The sequence below is a fragment of the Prunus persica genome, chromosome G1 (assembly GCF_000346465.2).
Source record: "Prunus persica cultivar Lovell chromosome G1, Prunus_persica_NCBIv2, whole genome shotgun sequence".
Classification (NCBI taxonomy): domain Eukaryota; kingdom Viridiplantae; phylum Streptophyta; class Magnoliopsida; order Rosales; family Rosaceae; genus Prunus; species Prunus persica.
The window spans coordinates 13597526-13615066 of record NC_034009.1 but is presented as its reverse complement, the minus strand read 5'-3'; the positions used below and the strand labels follow the sequence as shown (position 1 = coordinate 13615066).

General features: G+C 40.9%; 2 protein-coding genes across 3 annotated transcripts; both read left to right on the top strand.

Moving 5' to 3' along the window:
* Positions 8341-11157, top strand: LOC18787816 (pentatricopeptide repeat-containing protein At4g14050, mitochondrial). 2 transcript variants are annotated; one of them, XM_020555857.1, is made up of 2 exons: positions 8341-9266; positions 9435-11157. In XM_020555857.1, exons 1-2 carry the CDS (start codon positions 8897-8899, stop codon positions 10727-10729), a joined length of 1665 nt encoding a protein of 554 aa, XP_020411446.1. In that variant the 5' UTR covers positions 8341-8896; the 3' UTR covers positions 10730-11157. The 2 variants fall into 2 exon arrangements, with proteins under 2 accessions (XP_020411446.1, XP_007221312.1); XM_007221250.2 differs by having other exon boundaries at positions 8341-11157.
* On the top strand, positions 12755-17106 carry LOC18787828 (selenium-binding protein 2). The gene is made up of 7 exons (XM_007221218.2): positions 12755-13052; positions 13548-13743; positions 14679-14906; positions 15126-15357; positions 15473-15580; positions 15758-16030; positions 16601-17106. The coding sequence occupies exons 1-7, from the start codon at positions 12896-12898 to the stop codon at positions 16880-16882; spliced, it is 1476 nt and encodes a 491-aa protein (XP_007221280.1). The 5' UTR covers positions 12755-12895; the 3' UTR covers positions 16883-17106.

Genomic DNA, 17541 nt, shown 5'->3' with positions numbered 1-17541 from the left:
CCGGGTGATCTGCCAAAAAGTCTGCCACAGCTTGCCCTTTGACAGCTTTCTGGGGGACATACCTGAGGGTGAATTCTGTCAAAGCCAAAGTCCATTTCCCAATTCTGCCCCTCAGCATTGGTCTTGTTAGCATGTATTTGATTAAGTCTGTTTTGGCAATGATGTAAATAGTGTGTGGCAGCATGTAGTGCCTGAGCTTTACAGCAGTGAAATATAAGGCCAGGCAAAGCCTTTCTATCGCGGAATACCTTCTTTCCACTTCTGTCAATGTTCTGCTTAGATAGTAGACTGCCTGTTCTTTCCCTTCTTTGTTATCTTGAACTAGCAGACTTCCAATGGATACTTCTGATGCAGATACATAAAGCTTGAGGGGTCTGCCCCTTTTTGGTGGGGACAAAACTGGCGGATTTGAGAGGTAATGCTTTATTTCCTGGAAAGCCTGTTGGTGCTGTTCTTCCCATTTGAATGTCTGTTCCTGCTTTAGTCTTAACAGGGAAGAAAAGGGTTGGATTTTTCCTGCAGAATTGGATATGAATCTCCTTAGAAAATTGATTTTTCCTAAGAGACTTTGAAGTTCTTTCTTGTTCCGAGGTGGTAGAGCTTCTATGATGGATTTTGCTTTATTTCTATCAACCTCTATACCTTTCTGGTGGACCAAGAATCCTAAGAAATTCCCTGCCTGGACTCCAAAAACACATTTTTTGGGGTTCATTTTTAGCTTGTGCTGCCTCATTCTCAGGAATGCCTTTCTCAGACTTGCTACGTGATTTCCTTCCTCAGGGGATTTAATCACCACGTCATCTATGTATTCTTCCAAAGAATGTCCTATCATATCATGAAAAATAGAATTCATTGCCCTTTGGTAGGTAGCTCCCGCATTTCTCAAACCGAAAGGCATTACAGTATACTCGAAAGCACCTATATGTCCTGGACACATAAAGGCTGTCTTGTGGATGTCCTGTTCTGCCATCATAATCTGGTTATAACCTGCATTGCCGTCCATGAAAGATAGCATCTGGTTATGAGCGGCTCCATCCACTAACATGTCTGCCATTGGCATAGGATATTCGTCTTTAGGAGATGCCTCATTCAGATTCCTGTAATCTACGCAGATTCTAACTGCCCCTGTTTTTCTTTTGAGAACAGGTACAATATTTGCTAACCAATCGGCATAGACGGCTGGCCTGATGAATCCTGCCTTGAGCAACCTTTCTATCTCTTCTTTGACCTTTAGTTCTGTGTCCATAGACATTCTTCTTCTGGCCTGTTTGACTGGAAGGTAGCCATCTTTAATTGGCAGCTTGTGCTCCACTAACTGCCTGTCCAATCCTGGCATCTCGTGGTAATGCCAGGCAAAACAATCTCTGAACTCCTGCAAAAGTGCCGTGAGTTCAGCCTTGAGTGGTTCCTTTAATAGTGTACTGATGAAAGTAGGCCTTGGATCTTCTTCTGTCCCTAAGTTTATCTCCTGTAGAGGGTCCTCTACTTCTGGCAGGGAGTCATCTAGTGCTGCCGGTGCAAATTCCAACACTTCCTCCTGTAAAACTTCTTCCTCTTGTTCTTTTATGCTTTCATGGGTGAATTCTGCCATATTAATGGCTGGATTCTGTATGAAAAGTCTCCTTTCTCCCCAGTATATCAACAATCTTTTTGTGATGGATCGGATTGTTGCAGCTCGATCCTTGTCCAGTTGATTGGGACTAAACATCAGAATTCTGGAAGTTCGGCACAAGAAAGTCTATTCCAGTCCTCTAAAGAACTGGCTAGACCTTCTTCAATGAGTCTTTGGGCCGTGACACCATGGGGGCGGCCGTTCTGATTGACTCCAAGGAAAGTGTAGGGACCGAGGTCATCATGATAATACCTTGCTTCAAAGCACATGGCAGAGGGTAGGAATGGCCGTGGATCGGCCTCTATAATCTCCATGCAGCCTTCTTCATTCCATATTGCTAACTGCTGGTGGAGGGTGGAAGGGATACAAAGGCTCTGGTGAATCCAATCCCTGCCGAGTAGTGCATTGTAGGTGGTGGAGGTAGTGTCTATAATAAAGAATGCTATTTTCAACTCTTTGCTTCCGACTACGACATCTACATCTAAGATGCCGTGTATTTTGGTGATGCCCCCAGCGAAGTTGGTGACGGTTAATCGTGTTGGAATTAGATCCCTCTCTGTCCTGCCCAACTTGGTCAGCATTCTGTGGGGTAGTAGATTAATGGCTGCACCTCCATCTACCATGATCTTGGAGATAGGAATACCTCCAAGATTTGCCGTTATAAACAACGGTCTGAGGTGATTTGCCATTTCTCTGGTTGGCTTGGCGAAACAAGCCTGCTCTGTAGCTGGTTTATTGGCTGTTTTGCCTGTCCTAAGGTCGTCTGCTTGCTGTTCTGGCGGCTCCTCTGCTTCTGCCAACCTACACTCAAAGCTCTCCTAGGAGAAAACGTCCCCTTCCAGAGTGCTTTTTTGTCCTTCGGTAGCCCTGAACTCACTTGGTAGGATGAATACCATGTTAATTCCCAGATCACCCTGTAGGAGGTCTTCTAATTCTGCGCCAAAAGCTTCTGTTTCTGGGTCCAATTCCTCACCAAATTTCATTAATTCTTCCCCATATTCTTCCGTCCAATCATCCTGTTCTGTTACTTCGAGGGGCTCTTTCTGATCATCTGCAGAAGGTTCATAGTCTAATTGTTCTTCTTCATATTCTTCAGCGTAGTCGTCTTCTTTTTGTAACGGGGTAGACCCGGATTTCTCTAATGTCCGCGTGGTGTCAGGATGGCTGCCGGACGACGAGGCTATATGGATAGGAGACTTGGCTGGTCCGCTCTGTTTTCAGCAATTCCCTTGACTGGCAAGCTTTCTGTTCTGTCTGGGGAAGTGTTTCAGGATCCTTTCCTTTCCTGGCAGAACTGGGTTGTGAACGTACCTGCGTATTATCTTGGCTTTTAAGATATGTGCAGTATTGCCTCTGGATTCTTCTTTTCTGGGTTCTGGTCAGCTCCAGAGTCGGTCTACCGCTTCTTCCTACGGAATACCACCTCCCTTCTATGATCGTTGCCAAGGGTCTTTCGTTTCTGGGCGTCTTGACTGATATTTCCTTCCTGGGTTGCTCCATCCTCCTTTCGCCGTAGTGTGTAGGCCTAAGACAGCTCTTCTGCCTTGTCTTGTCTTGGGATATAGTTCCAATTCTGTCAAAGACACTAGGTGTGGGCTGATTTTGCTTGTCTAGGACCACCTCTAGCTCTGTTTCACACTTGCACCTACTGCAGAGCACTACCCCAGCCGAGATGGTCGCTCTTGGTATCTGACTGGTCTCCCTTATGATTCTTCTGCCTCTGCTGCAACCAGCATCTGTAATAGGGTCGGTTTTCCTCTGTTCTGGCCAATTTAAGTTGACCATATTGACCTGCGGTTGAGGAAAAGGATCCGTCGTGACGGATAGTGGTTTTTCTGCCAGCTTCAACCTTCCTGCCGTTATTCCTTCTTGTACTACGTCCCTGAAAACGACACAACTATTGGTAGAATGGTTCCAAGAGTTGTGCCACCTGCAGTACTGTCTGCCTTTGAGTTCTTCCGGCTTCGGTATTCTATGAGGCGTCTCTATTGCCTTTTGCAGTAGCATTTCGTCGAACAAGGCATCGACCTTGGTTAAGTCAAAAGAGTAAACCTTGTTTTGTGTTGGTTTGTTTGGAACGAATCCTCCTGTGAATGGTGGTGGCTTTTGGTCTTTGGGTGGCTTTGTGAGGGCTTTGCAACTGATGGGATGTTTCAGTTTTGCCATTTCTGCCACTGAAACCTCTTTCTCCTCTGATCCCTCTGTATCTTCTTGCAACTCCACCTCGATCAGGTGGACTGAAGAAGAAGGGGTTTTGTAGTATGTACCTTTGGAGGAGTTCCTCCTTTGCTGCTCTTCCCTGAGTAGCTCTTCATATTTGGATGCCTTATCAGCCAGTTCTGCCAGATCTCCGAACAATATCCCGTCGAACCTTTTCCTGAGGGAGATTTTAAGGGCGGCTTGGGCCATCTGGATGAAGTGTCTTTCTTCCATTGGGATTCGGCACTTCATCTTGAGCCTTCTGAACCTGGTTATAAAATCTTGCGCCGGTTCATCTTCACTCTGCTTGAGGGCAGCTAGATCACTGATGGTGACTTCTGGCTGAATCCTGTAATAGTAGTCATGGAAGACATTTTCCATCTGTTCCCAGGTTTGAACAGAGTTAGCTGGCAGGCTGGTGTACCAGGTAAAAGCTTGCCCAGAGAGAGAGTTGCCAAAAAGCCTTAATTTCAGCAGAGGGTTGTTTTCTATAGCTATGCATTGGACGGAGAACCTGCCTATATGTTCGACTGAGGAAGCATGGGGGTCTTCCCCGTTGAACAAAGTGAAGTTTGGCACTTTGAAACCTGGAGACAACGGTATTTGATCGATGTAGGCTGGGTATGGCTTTCTGTAAGTAGGCCTTTCCCCTCTTCTAGCCTCGGGTTCCATGATCTCTCTGACCATTCTTCGCAATGCCCCTACGTCATTTAAAGCATTGACTGGGGGAAAATTTTGTCCCTGTTCTGGCTGAACGTAATCAAACCTGGGTTCTGCCCTAAGTGGTCTGGGTGGAACTTCCTCCCTGTGTTCTTCCTGCTCTTCGACTTCTGGATGATTCCTCCAGTTTGCCCCCTGTCTATTCCTGTCATGATTAGCAAAAAGGTTGTTTCCCCCTCGGCCTCTCCTCCCTCTTGCAGGTGGAGGGAATGGATTAGGGTCCATCCTTCTGGGTCTATATGGCAATACTGCCGGTGGTTCAGGCAGAAGCGCCAAAGGTTGATCATGCGGGGCTGCATGATGTGGATTGGGCTGAGGTCCTAGCTGGTTCTGAGCCAGTGTCAGGTTATCTGGCTGGGCTGGGGCCTGATGTTCTTGATTAGGAAGGGCTCTCTCCCTCGGATCAGCCTGAATTTCTGTGTGGCCTGGCACTCCAGCCATCTGTGCAACTAGAGGACTTTCCTGGTATGGCCATATTAGTCCTGGCGGAGGGCCATAAGGAAGATCCAACTGCTGGATTACAGGATCTAGGTTTGGATTTCTGGCCATGGCGGATTCTCGGTCCTTCCGGAACTGCCTGTTTACCTGCCATTGCATCATGGCTGTCATGTTATCGAGAGTGTCCTGGCTCCTTTGTACTGTGATCTCTTGTCGGAGTACTGACTCCTTTATTTGACTCATCCTTTTGGAGCCAGTCCTGGAACGTCTGCTTCCTGTACTGTAGTGGGCAGACTGCCTAGCGTCGCTTTCTTCCGATTCGAGGCCTTCTCTGAGAACCATCTTGTTTTTCTCCATGTCTGGTGTGGGTTCTGACTAGATCTTCCGGCTTTTGTAAATCTGTGAATGACTCTGTCAGAGTATGTATACTGAGAAGTCCCACTGGGCGTGCCAAATTGTTCACCCGTTTTCGTGTTTAACTCCTGATGTGGAAGGGCGAAGTTCCCCACTGGCTTGGAGACCACTTGTTGGTCGACAAGTCAGCTTTCTTTGGTGTGCGAGCGTGCCACTGCTAGCAATGTAAATTCTAGCAGACTTATTTTTAGAGTGGATAACTTGCGCCTCAAGTTACTGACTTCTAAAACAAACGATTGTGAATTTGGGTGAGGAATATCTCCCAAGTAAGTTCTTTTCTTGCCTCAGACTGGTGAGGACTTTCACAATTTATCTCAGTATCAAAAATGGTTGTTCTGGCCAGAATAGATAATAATAAAGTACTGTTTCAGGCAGAACTGCCTTTTACAAAATTAAGAAGGGAGAAATCAACTCTAGAAAGGCAAAAGAATGGCTGGAATCCCATTTCTGCCTAGGTAGAAACTTCTGATCCGGGCTGGACTGGGTATTTCTATGCTGGACTGTACTGTCAACAACTTTAGCTGCTTGGCTTCAGCTGTAAATCGATACCAAAGTTCGATTTTGGCGGAGCTTCAATCTACTTCAAGCCTTGGGAGGCTCTTGAGCGGGCAGAACTGTGACTTCTTCAGTCTGAAGGGACAGAAGTGGCTATTCTCGAGGATTTAGCAAGCTGGAACCATGCTGTAAAATTTGTTGAGGTTTTCATAGTTGTGAAAACTCAGACTATGTTTGTCTTGGCTTTTGCTGAACCAAATTTGTAACGAGGGATCTCGTTCTAGGAAATTTGTTTTCTAAGTCTGAACCTTGGAATTCTGATTTGAGGTTGGTTTCTCTTGGAATTTAAGTGAGCTCTTGGCTGTTTTTCTTGCTGTTGTTTTTTTTGGTTGATGAGTTGAGTGTCCTTTCTTTCTTGCCTGCTTCTGTTTTTATAAGAGACCCTCCTTTTGAAGGTGGTTTTATATTTTAATAATGGGCGGCAAAAGATTTCTCAAAACGTAAAGCAGGAAAGATTTTTATCAATTATGGCAGATAGACTCCCAGTGGTCACTTCCTATAGCGATCCCTTCCCTGGTTTCCTGGCTGACGGTTTTTCTATTTTAATGCCACCGTCTGTGTGAGCTGATCCTATGGCGGTTTTGATTTTTCTTTTGTATTTTCTGAACAACTCCCTGTTTCCTGCTTTTGAAAACGTGATTTGCGAAATCTTTTTAGAAGATGGTGTGTTGCTTTGGAGCAAAAAAGTCTCTGATCATAGACGCCCCTTTGATTTTTCTTTCTCGGCAGTGTTTTCAGAAATGTCCCTTCTCACATAAAAACTCTAGTTGGAATTGCTGACTTTCCAGAGAGGTGAGGTAGCCACGTGAATGTGTCTTTAGTCTCTTGGGCTTGAGTTTAAACAATATTTTGTGGGCTGATCTTCAAAGGCCCAATATGACAGCTTTCTACGCTTTGGGTTTTTTGGGACTGGATAAGTATTTCACCATGGGCCTGTTTCTGGATCTCTTTGGTGTGTCAAATTTAGGCCCAAACAATAAGGATTATTCTTCAAACCCTAGTATACAAGGTGTCTATAAATACATGGCTACACAACACACAAGAGGTAATTATAAACCCTAACCAAAGCTCTCTTTCTCTCAAGCCATTCTTGGCTCTCTCTCCCTCACGACTCCGGCCACCCACACACAAGATTCTGGTCACCCGGCTCTTCCCTTGAGAGAAGACCTCCATCTTTTCTGTTATCTCATAATCTTTCTCAAGAATATATAACTAAGTTAGGTATCGGAGGGCCTTTGGCCAACACCACTCGAATATGGTCTATTTACTCCAACTTTTTTCGTAAGGATCAAGGAAGAAGAGAGAGAAGGAAGCTCAAAGGGCAAAGAATCTACACGCGACGGAAATTTGCTCAAACATTATGTGCCTCAATAATTTTTTTCATGGGGTAATTACATATTTGGTCATTGGGGTTAGGGTCGAATTTAATTTTGGTCACAAAAATTTCAATTTTTCGATTTTGGTCACCGTATTTGCAGCTGTTAGCAATCATGTCAAATGTTTCAATTCAATTTCATATTTAAAAAAAAATTCAGATTATAAAAAAATTAATTAAAAAAGAACAAAAACCTATGTGCCCATCCCCTCCTCTCTCTCTCTCTCTCTCTCTCTCTTCCATTTATGTCGCTTCCCCCCTCTCTCTCTTCGACTGGGTTTGTTCGAACCCAAAACCCACAACCACCTACCCTCCTCATCCCACTCCAACGCAACCCATAACCCACCCCTCTCTCTCTTTGGCTAGTTTTTTTTTTTTTCCTTCCTTATTTATTTTGCATTTTTTCCTTCCGTATTTGCCATGACACACCCTAATACTTCTGCAATTCTCTATCCTGGTTTTGATTGTGGAAGACACTCCTTTGTGAGGAGCTGGGAAATGGGAGGTGGTGGGGTGGGCAGTGATGGCTGTGAGGAGGTGGGGGAGGTGGGAAGAGACAGAGGAGAGAGAAGGCTTCTGGGTAAAGCCGGTCCATTGATTTTGGAGGCCTTCGACAAAAATGAAAAATGAGGCCTTTAACACTTACCTCATTTTGAAGAAAAAGTTTCACACTTAGGTGATAAGTGGGTTAGTTTAAGTAAAAAAGGACCATTTATTTGAAAGATAAAGGAAAAGGCCCAAAAAAGGTTCAAAAGGAAAGCCAAAAAAGCATTAGTTTCACACATAAAATGCTTTTTTTTTTGCTAGCATACTTAGAGTCATTCTATAGTGAGGGCCTTATATATGACTCTTAGGTGACGTCATATCTCTTAATCGTTGAATCATGGTAACCAATTTGATTCAAAGGTTAGGATGCCTTATTTTTGTGTGTGTGTGTGAGAGAGAGAGAGAGAGAGAGAGAGAGAGAGAGAAATTAAAAAAAAAAATTATTTAGTTTTAATTTAAATATTAAAAAAAAGTAAAAAATAAAACTGACAGAATTAAAATATTTGACCTGATTTGCTAACAATTGCAAATATGGTGACAAAAATTGAAAATCTGAAATTTCGATGATCAAAATTAAATTCAACCCTAACTCTAGTGACTAAAAATGTAACTATCCCTTTTTTAATTAAATTTTTTGCTTCCATTAAATCATATAATAATCATAAATGTATATAATACAACATATAATCATACAAGTGTTAGCATATGTGAGTTAGGTTAGTTGGCTAGGAAAGTGAGCACATCCTCTTACGCTCAAGTTTGAGTCTCCCTTCCAGTAAATTTAATTTAGAATAATTTAAACTTTGTATCAAAAAACAAATAAAACTTTTACAAAATAAAGACGGCCCGAAGAAAAAAGTGGGATCTAAGAAATACAAGTGCACCACAAAACCGTAAAAAAAATAAAATAAATATTTAAACGACATAGGTAGAAGAAGAGGGAAAAGTAAGAACGCTTAGCCCTTGTACTTGTGATAGATAACTTTGGCAATAAAAGGCTGACCAGCGGGTGGGCTTTTATACAGTGAAGGTCATGAATGCCAGCGTCTCACTTTCTACACCAACTGCAACTCTGTGCCAGACGCCGGACGCCTTCTACCGCCAAAAGACTCCACGCTCAACTCATCAAAACAGCCCTGCATCTATGCGTTCCTCTACCCAACACCCTCTTGGATACGTACGGCAAATGCGGTCTAGTCGAAGACGCGCTCCACCTGTTCGGTGAAATGCCTCATCGAGACCATGTCTCGTGGGCTTCAATTCTCACTGCCCACAACCAAGCCAACATGCCCCACCGAACTCTCTCCATGTTCCCCGCTATGTTTGAGTCTGATGGTTTGCAGCCGGACCATTTTGTGTTTGCCAGCGTTGTCAAGGCCTGCTCTAGCTTAGGGGCTGTTAGACAAGGCAAGCAAGTGCATGCCCACTTTTTTTTGTCCCCATTTTGTGATGATGATGTCGTTAAGTCGTCTCTGGTTGATATGTATGCGAAATGTGGATTACCTGATAATGCTCGTGCAGCTTTTGATTCAATTTTGTCCAAAAGTGTGATTTCTTGGACTGCTATGATTTCAGGGTATGCCAGAAGTGGAAGGAAATCAGATGCTTTTGAAATGTTTGAGAGTTTACCGATTAAGAACTTGTTTTCTTGGACTGCGTTGATATCTGGGTTGGTACAAAGTGGACATAGTGTTGATGCATTTTATTTGTTTATTGAAATGAGAAGAGAGGGAGTTCATATAGTAGACCCATTAGTTCTCTCCAGCATTGTTGGAGCTTGTGCTAATTTGGCAGTATTGGAGCTTGGAAAGCAGGTTCACAGTCTAGTTATACGTCTTGGCTATGAGTCTTGCTTGTTTATCAGTAATGCACTAGTTGATATGTATGCGAAATGCAGTGACATTTTAGCTGCTAAGGATATTTTTGGTCGAATGCATCGAAGAGATGTAGTTTCTTGGACTTCTATAATTGTTGGGGCGGCTCAGCATGGGCAAGCTGAGAAAGCATTGAGTTTATATGATGAAATGGTTGCAGTTGGAATAAAGCCAAATGAAGTTACCTTTGTTGGATTGATTTATGCATGTAGCCATGTTGGTTTAGTTAGCAAAGGACGTGCTCTTTTCAGGTCCATGATTGAGGATTATGGAATTAGCCCCTCTCTGCAGCACTACACATGCTTTTTGGATCTTCTTAGTCGGTCTGGACACCTTGGTGAAGCTTCAAATGTCATTGATTCAATGCCCTTTGACCCGGATGAACCCACTTGGGCAGCTTTATTAAGTGCTTGCAAGCATCATGGGAATACCCAAATGGGAATCAGGGTTGCTGATCATCTTTTAAGCCTAAAACCAGAAGACCCTGCAACTTATATACTATTGTCTAATGTCTATGCCGGTGCCCGTATGTGGGAAAATGTAGCAGAGGTGAGAAAGTTGATGGCAGCTAGAGAAGTTAAGAAGAAGCCTGGTTATAGTTGCATTGACATTGGAAAGGAAACCCAAGTGTTTTATGCTGGAGAGACATCTCATCCTATGAAGGATGAGATGTTCAGTTTGCTTAAGGAGTTAGATGCAGAGATGAGGAGAAGAGGCTATGTTCCTGATAGTAGCTTTGTTTTACATGACATGGAGCACCAAGAGAAGGAAAGGCAGTTATTTTGGCATAGTGAGAGGTTGGCAGTGGCTTATGGGCTGCTTAAGGCTGTTCCGGGGACAGTTATCCGGATAGTGAAAAATCTTCGTGTCTGTGGAGATTGTCATACTGTACTGAAATTCATAAGCAGCATTGTGAAGAGGGACATTGTTGTTCGAGATGCCACTAGATACCACCATTTTTCTAGCGGGGAATGTTCATGCAATGACTTTTGGTAAAACTATATTTTTTTGGTATGCCTTCCCTTTACAAGTTCTTCATCAGTTTCTAAGAGCATCCACAATGGATTCCCTAAACCACATCTTTATACAAATTTGAGGGAGGAATTGGAAAAATACAACTCCAACCATGCTCCATATCCACCTTCTAAAATAAGGAGACCTCGAGGAGCTACTAAATTTGAGGAGAGAGAAATGACTCTTAGTGGCTCTCTATAATTTAATGTTGTTTTGTTTTATGCATATTTTAAACTTTTAATTAATGCAAACTATTTTTTTATATTATTTTGTATAGAGATGGACTAATTATATTGAATTAAAAAATAATTATAGTATTTATGATTCTCTAAACTAGGGAGTATGATTGGAGTTCAAATTTTATAGAGAGCTCCTAAAATAGTTTTTGTGTGTTTTTAGCTAAATTTTAACTAAAAAATAGTGAACATGATTGTATTTGTAGATGCTTAAACAACGTGTGCACTAGGGCCCTGTTTGGTTCATGGGAAAGGAGGCTTGGGAATGGGAATTCAATTGCTTTTCCATGTTTGGTAAGTCCAGACATGGGAAATGGTTGCCCGGCACATGGGAAAGTAGAAGGGAAAATGAAGCCTCCTCTTAACTTGGGTTTTGTTTTCCCTCATCATGGGAAAGTTTGGGAAAATGACCCAACATTCAATGCACAATTTTCATGACTATTTTGTCCCTATGAACAATTTATAATTACAACGTATCATTAAATGCATTCTTTTTTTTATTTGATTTAATATGTGTATAATTGAAAAATTATACAAACTTTGTTTTCCATTCCTACTCAAAACAAACATGGGAAAGGAAACAAAGTAACATCTCATGGTTACTTTCTCGACATTACCAAACATGGAAAAAGAATCTTTCATTCCCATTCTTTGGGAAATGATATGGGAAATGATTTCCCCTCAAATCCATTCCGTGAACCAAACGGGACTTAGGGGTTTAACCTTTCTAATGTATGTTGAATGGTTTTCCCAATGTTCTATAATTAGCATCTTGACTAGATAAATTACTAGTTGGTAAAGTTATAAAAGTAGTTGATACATAACAAAGAAATTAAATGAGTAAATAAATTAGCTTATTCAAACTCACACAAAATTCATTGAGCAACTAGCTCTTGATCAAGTGGTATTTCTCTTTTTGATGTTTGAAGAGGTATGAAGTTCAAAACCCTCCAACCACATTAATTATAAAAAAGAAAAAAAAAACCCCTTGCAATCATTGATTAACTCAACTCTGAGATTACTACATGTGCTTTTATTTGGACAAAGATCTTCCACCAAGCATTTTCAGATCTGTGGTTATCTGGTGCTTAATAAATTAGAATAGTCATGGCTCTAAAATTCCTCAAACTAATTTTCTAAGCCAATGCCATCTTCGTTCTTATCTTTTATGTAATTCGGTCAAGATTCCAACAAGAAAAATCACTAGAAGCCCAAAAGCCCTAACCAATCGAATCACAGACCTTATCCAAACAAAGTCAATTTAAGAAAAGGCCAAAGAGATTAAAAATGACATTTTGAAAAAGACTAAAGAAGAGAGAAATATTTTTAAAACAAGTTAAAATGGACTTTTATTTATTTTTAAATTTTTTAAGAAATTCTTTATATTTGTATCTTTTTTATTTGAAAGTTGAGAAATTTTTTTTTTTTTTTTTTTTTTAAACTAAAACTTAAATTTACTTATAAGGAGAAATCTCTGTAACCAAAGTCTTTGCCTCGGCCACTCCGCTCCTAGTTCACACACTTCGATCACTCGCATGATTGTCATCAAAAGCAAGAGGCTTCATCTACTTTTATGATGACACGTGGTGTAGTTTCAGCCGTACGATTGAACACAGTAAAATGCATTTAGACTTTCCAAACCTAAACAGCGAAATACCCGATACATCCCCCCTGGACACATGCGAATGAAGACAAAAACGTTGACCAAATACAGACAAAAACGATTTATAGGGACCTGCTACGTCATCTTTATGTATTTGTTGTCCATCCCTCTGCTTCTTCGCTTCTTCACGTGTTGTGTGCGAGTGGAAAGAGCCCCTTTTCCGTTCTTCTTTTTCTTAATTTTCATCATCTTCTTCTTTCTTCATCTTATCACAGCCTTTTAGAAAGAGAGTAGATATAGGAGAAAGAGATGGCTACAGATGTGGCGGTTCCGCAACATGGGACAGTAGGGAAGAGGCAGGGCAATGAAGCAGCATGCTGCAAAACTGGGCCAGGGTACGCCACCCCACTGGACGCCATGTCTGGTCCAAAAGAGGCTCTCATCTATGTCACTGCCGTTTACTCAGGTACCCAATTCCACTTTTGGTCTCATCATGAAGATTTGAGCTTTTGTTCTTCTTGGTTATGTCTGAGTTTCTTGGTTTTTCAATTTGTTTTCTGTGCTTGGGATGATTTTCTTGGTACAAGCCTGAATTAGAAGGTGCAAAGAAAACCCATCTTGATGATCTAGTTTTTGATTAGCCTAATACAATAAAAGATTTGAAATTTAAAGAGGTATAGGGTAAGAGACAGTCAATTTGTCAAGGTGAAATTGGGTTCAATGGCCTTTTTAAGTGTTTGATGGTAGAAGAATTGCTTTGTTATCTTTTACAAATGGTTTGAGAGGAGAGAATTGAACCTTTTGCTTGTGTGTGTTTTTGTTTATATGAATTTATCTCCTTGATTTGTTCTTTCTTTAAATTATTGCTTATGGAGATTATATGGACTTTTCTTTTTTTTCCCCTACATTTGACATGAAGTTGTGAATATGATGTTAATTCTTCAAAATGAAAATATAACAGGAACAGGAATACAGAAGCCTGATTATCTCGCCACAGTCGACGTAGATCCAAGTTCTCCTACTTATTCGAAAGTCATCCACAGGCTGCCTGTGCCTTATATTGGTGATGAACTGCATCATACGGGCTGGAACTCATGCAGCTCTTGCTATGGAGATCCATCTGCACAACGTCGTTTCTTGGTCCTACCTGGATTAATGTAAGAGATTAAGTTTTATGTCGCCGGTTTTTATTTCTTACTTTTTGTTTTTAATCGGAAATGAGTTATTTTGATAAGACAGTCCTTTTGTTATGAACTGGCAAGTGAAACATTTGGTTGGGCAGCCAACTGTTAAGGACAGAGACAAACGAAAACTGAGATTTAAGAATCTGCATAGATCAACTTTTCAAGCTTGAATTTCTTGATGCTTGTAGACTGTAGCAATTCAGAATCTGTCCCATACTTGTGATTCTGAAATGGTCTTTTTAAAGCACGACTGATGTATGCGAATGTGGTGCAACTTTGGTAGAAGGAGAGAGCACATATAAGTTGGCATGTAATCTTTTTTCAAAGCTACCTTTCTTAATTTGAGTCAAGAACTTAGACATTACATGTAAATTAAGCAGTGTAAGCTGTTCAATTGAACTCGTCGTCTTCTGCTGACTGTTCTCGTAGAATAGGAAATTTTAACTTTCATTTACAGAGCATTTATAAGATTTTCGTTTCCAGAGCATTTAAAAGATTTACATTTGCATAGCGTTTATAAGATTTTCTAGTAATGACATCCTTGTTTATATTTAACGCGAGAAAAACTAGAGTTTCAAACATTTTTTTTGTTTTGGCCTGACTGGGTTGTCAGTCTGTTCTCCGAAAATTTTATATCAGTATCTTCTTACGGAGATGCTAGTATTGTGATTTTATGGGCTATAGTAATAGATTTTGGTGTCTACTTTTCCCCTCAGTCAATCTATTCTCCAAGTTCTCTACATGCTTTAAATATCACTTAAGCATTATCAACTCCTTTCCATAAGATGCCAAGTGAGGTCTTGCAATGATTTACCTATGTGTAGGCTTAAAAATATTTTTCCGCCCATCAAATACATAGAATCAGCTGTTCGTTATATACTTCTTATTAAGCCTATTCTATCTTTTAGATCTGGTCGTATATATGCGATAGACACAAAAACAAATCCGAAGGCTCCCTCTTTGCATAAAGTTGTTGAACCTGAAGAGATTATACAGAAGACTGGATTGGCATATCCACACACATCCCATTGCCTTGCTTCTGGCGATTTATTGGTTTCATGCCTGGGAGATAAAGATGGAAGTGCTGCAGGAAGTGGATTTCTTCTCCTTGACTCTGAGTTTAATGTGAAGGGCAGGTAAGATCTTCTGTTGTAAAACTCAACTCATTTATGTAGATTTTGAATAAATTGTCATCTTTGCACCACACACAGACACATAATGTATGTTGCATAATATTAGGTAGATATTTTTACGATATAAAGTAGTACCAACATGTAACATGAGATTGATCATGCTTAGCACATCTATCACAATTATGAGCACATCTAACTTCTTGCTGTCCTAAAATCTGTCAGGTGGGAGAAACCAGGGCACAGTCCACTTTTTGGCTATGATTTCTGGTACCAACCGCGACACAAGACAATGATAAGCACATCATGGGGTGCCCCTGCTGCTTTCACAAAAGGTTTTAACCCCCAGCATGTCTCTGATGGTCTCTATGGGAGGCATCTTCATGTCTACAGCTGGCCTGAAGGCGAATTGAAACAAACGTTGGATCTTGGAAATACAGGGCTCTTACCCTTGGAGGTGAGTTATATAAACTCAATCAACGCACCTCATATTAATTTACAGTTTTATTTTCCTATTAAGACATTATGAGTGACTCTGCCTCTATCTTATAACTCAATCCCACTGTTTGCAGATAAGGTTCCTGCATGATCCTTCTAAGGACACTGGATTTGTTGGTTGTGCCTTGACAAGTAACATAGTTCGGTTCTTCAAGACAGAAGATGGCTCATGGAGCCATGAGGTATCACACACAATATCTAATCCTGTTGTTGTACAAGCATTTCCATATTTGTTACAATTTTCATGTCTGTGCATTTAGTTCTACATTTCTCTTTGATCTTATTATTTTTTTGTTTATTTATTAAGAAAGTAAAAGTACGTGGACATGAAAACCTAATAAATTAATTTACTTTGCCAGGTTGCAATATCAGTGAAGTCATTGAAGGTGCAGAACTGGATTCTTCCAGAGATGCCTGGGCTTATAACTGATTTTTTAATCTCACTTGATGATCGTTTTCTATACTTTGTGAACTGGCTTCATGGAGATGTGAGACAGTATAACATTGAGGACCCTAAAAATCCTAAGCTGACAGGCCAAATATGGGTTGGGGGGCTAATCCAAAAGGGAAGCCCAGTTGTGGCTGAGGCTGAAGATGGTACAACAAGGCAATTTGATGTTCCAGAGATCCAGGTTTGTATGATATTTATTTCTGTGTCAATTTAGTACCCCAAAGTATCATTTAGACTTTATTGCTCCAGATTAAGAAGTTGGTTGGTCTACTTTTATTATAGCATCATCTCTTGTGCTACCTTGTCATGAAAAGGCAGTATCTCTTGTGCTACCTTTTTCCCGTGTATATGTCTCATTCAGTTCGTGACTGTAGTAAAAAAAAGATCCGATATTATGAGGCATATATATTCCATGTTTGGTGACTGGAATTGGATTGGATTACATTGGATTGGAGTATAACACTAATCCAGTTGTGTTTGGTACTACACATAATTAAGGGGCTGGATTAACTGAAATATGTTTTTATGTGGCCTAGCAAGAATAGACATAATCCAATTCAGCATCTCAACCTTTTGGTGGGATTCATAATCCTAATACATGTGGGACTGGTAGGATTAGATGTAATCCAATCCAAGTAGTTTTTAGGCCACCAAACTATTAAGCCGTATAATCCAGCCCACCGAACGGTATATATATATCCTTGCAGTATAGCTTGCCTTGTAAAATTGATAGAGTTTGTCTTCCATTCAGGGAAAGAAGTTGAGAGGTGGACCACAGATGATCCAGTTAAGCTTGGACGGGAAGCGACTTTACATCACCAATTCGCTCTTCAGTACATGGGATCGCCAGTTTTACCCGGACCTTTTGGAGAAAGGATCTCACATAATACAGCTTGATGTTAATACTGAGAATGGCGGTCTTGCAGTAAACCCAAATTTTTTCGTTGACTTTGGAGCTGAACCTGGTGGTCCTGCACTGGCTCATGAAATGAGATACCCTGGTGGTGACTGCACTTCAGATATATGGGTTTAAGAAGTGTTGTCAAAACTCTCTCGCAATTGCATCTACTTTTAACATCTGGTAGTGCAAAATAAGTGTGTCAACTTTCACTGCCTTGTAAAAGAAATAAGAATCCAGCCAGTGTGTGCATTATGACAGCATGTATGGCAAGACAACAATCCATCTTTGCTAATACCTCTGCTTTTATAATTAGGAGTGCTGTTATTAATTCCACCACCGTTGTATTTCTCCATCTATCTTCTGACCTTGTGTAGGAAAAATGAACTAATAAAAATTGAATGGGGACAAATTAACACCAGGGTTATCTGCAACTAATTGACAAAGGTAAACATCATTAAGTAATTGCCAATGGGGTCTTAGCTTAATGGTAGAGTTGTTGGCATGCAGTCTAGCTGTATGCAGTTCGATCCCTCATGGCACTGTGAGCGTGTGCCCTCTCCTTTCCTAACTGCACTGTGCATGCGTGTGAGATACTCCCTCCCTTTTCTTAATTGGCCAAAAAAAAGAAAAAAAAGAATCATGAAGTAATTAAGATGTTTGAAATTGCACATAGCAAGGAAGACTAAGCCAACTACCAATGCTGTTTTCCTTTGGATTTATGGCCACTTGACCTGATGACGTATCCTTATCTGTTAGCCAATGATTGCAAGATGGAGTTTAGGAGTGGTGCA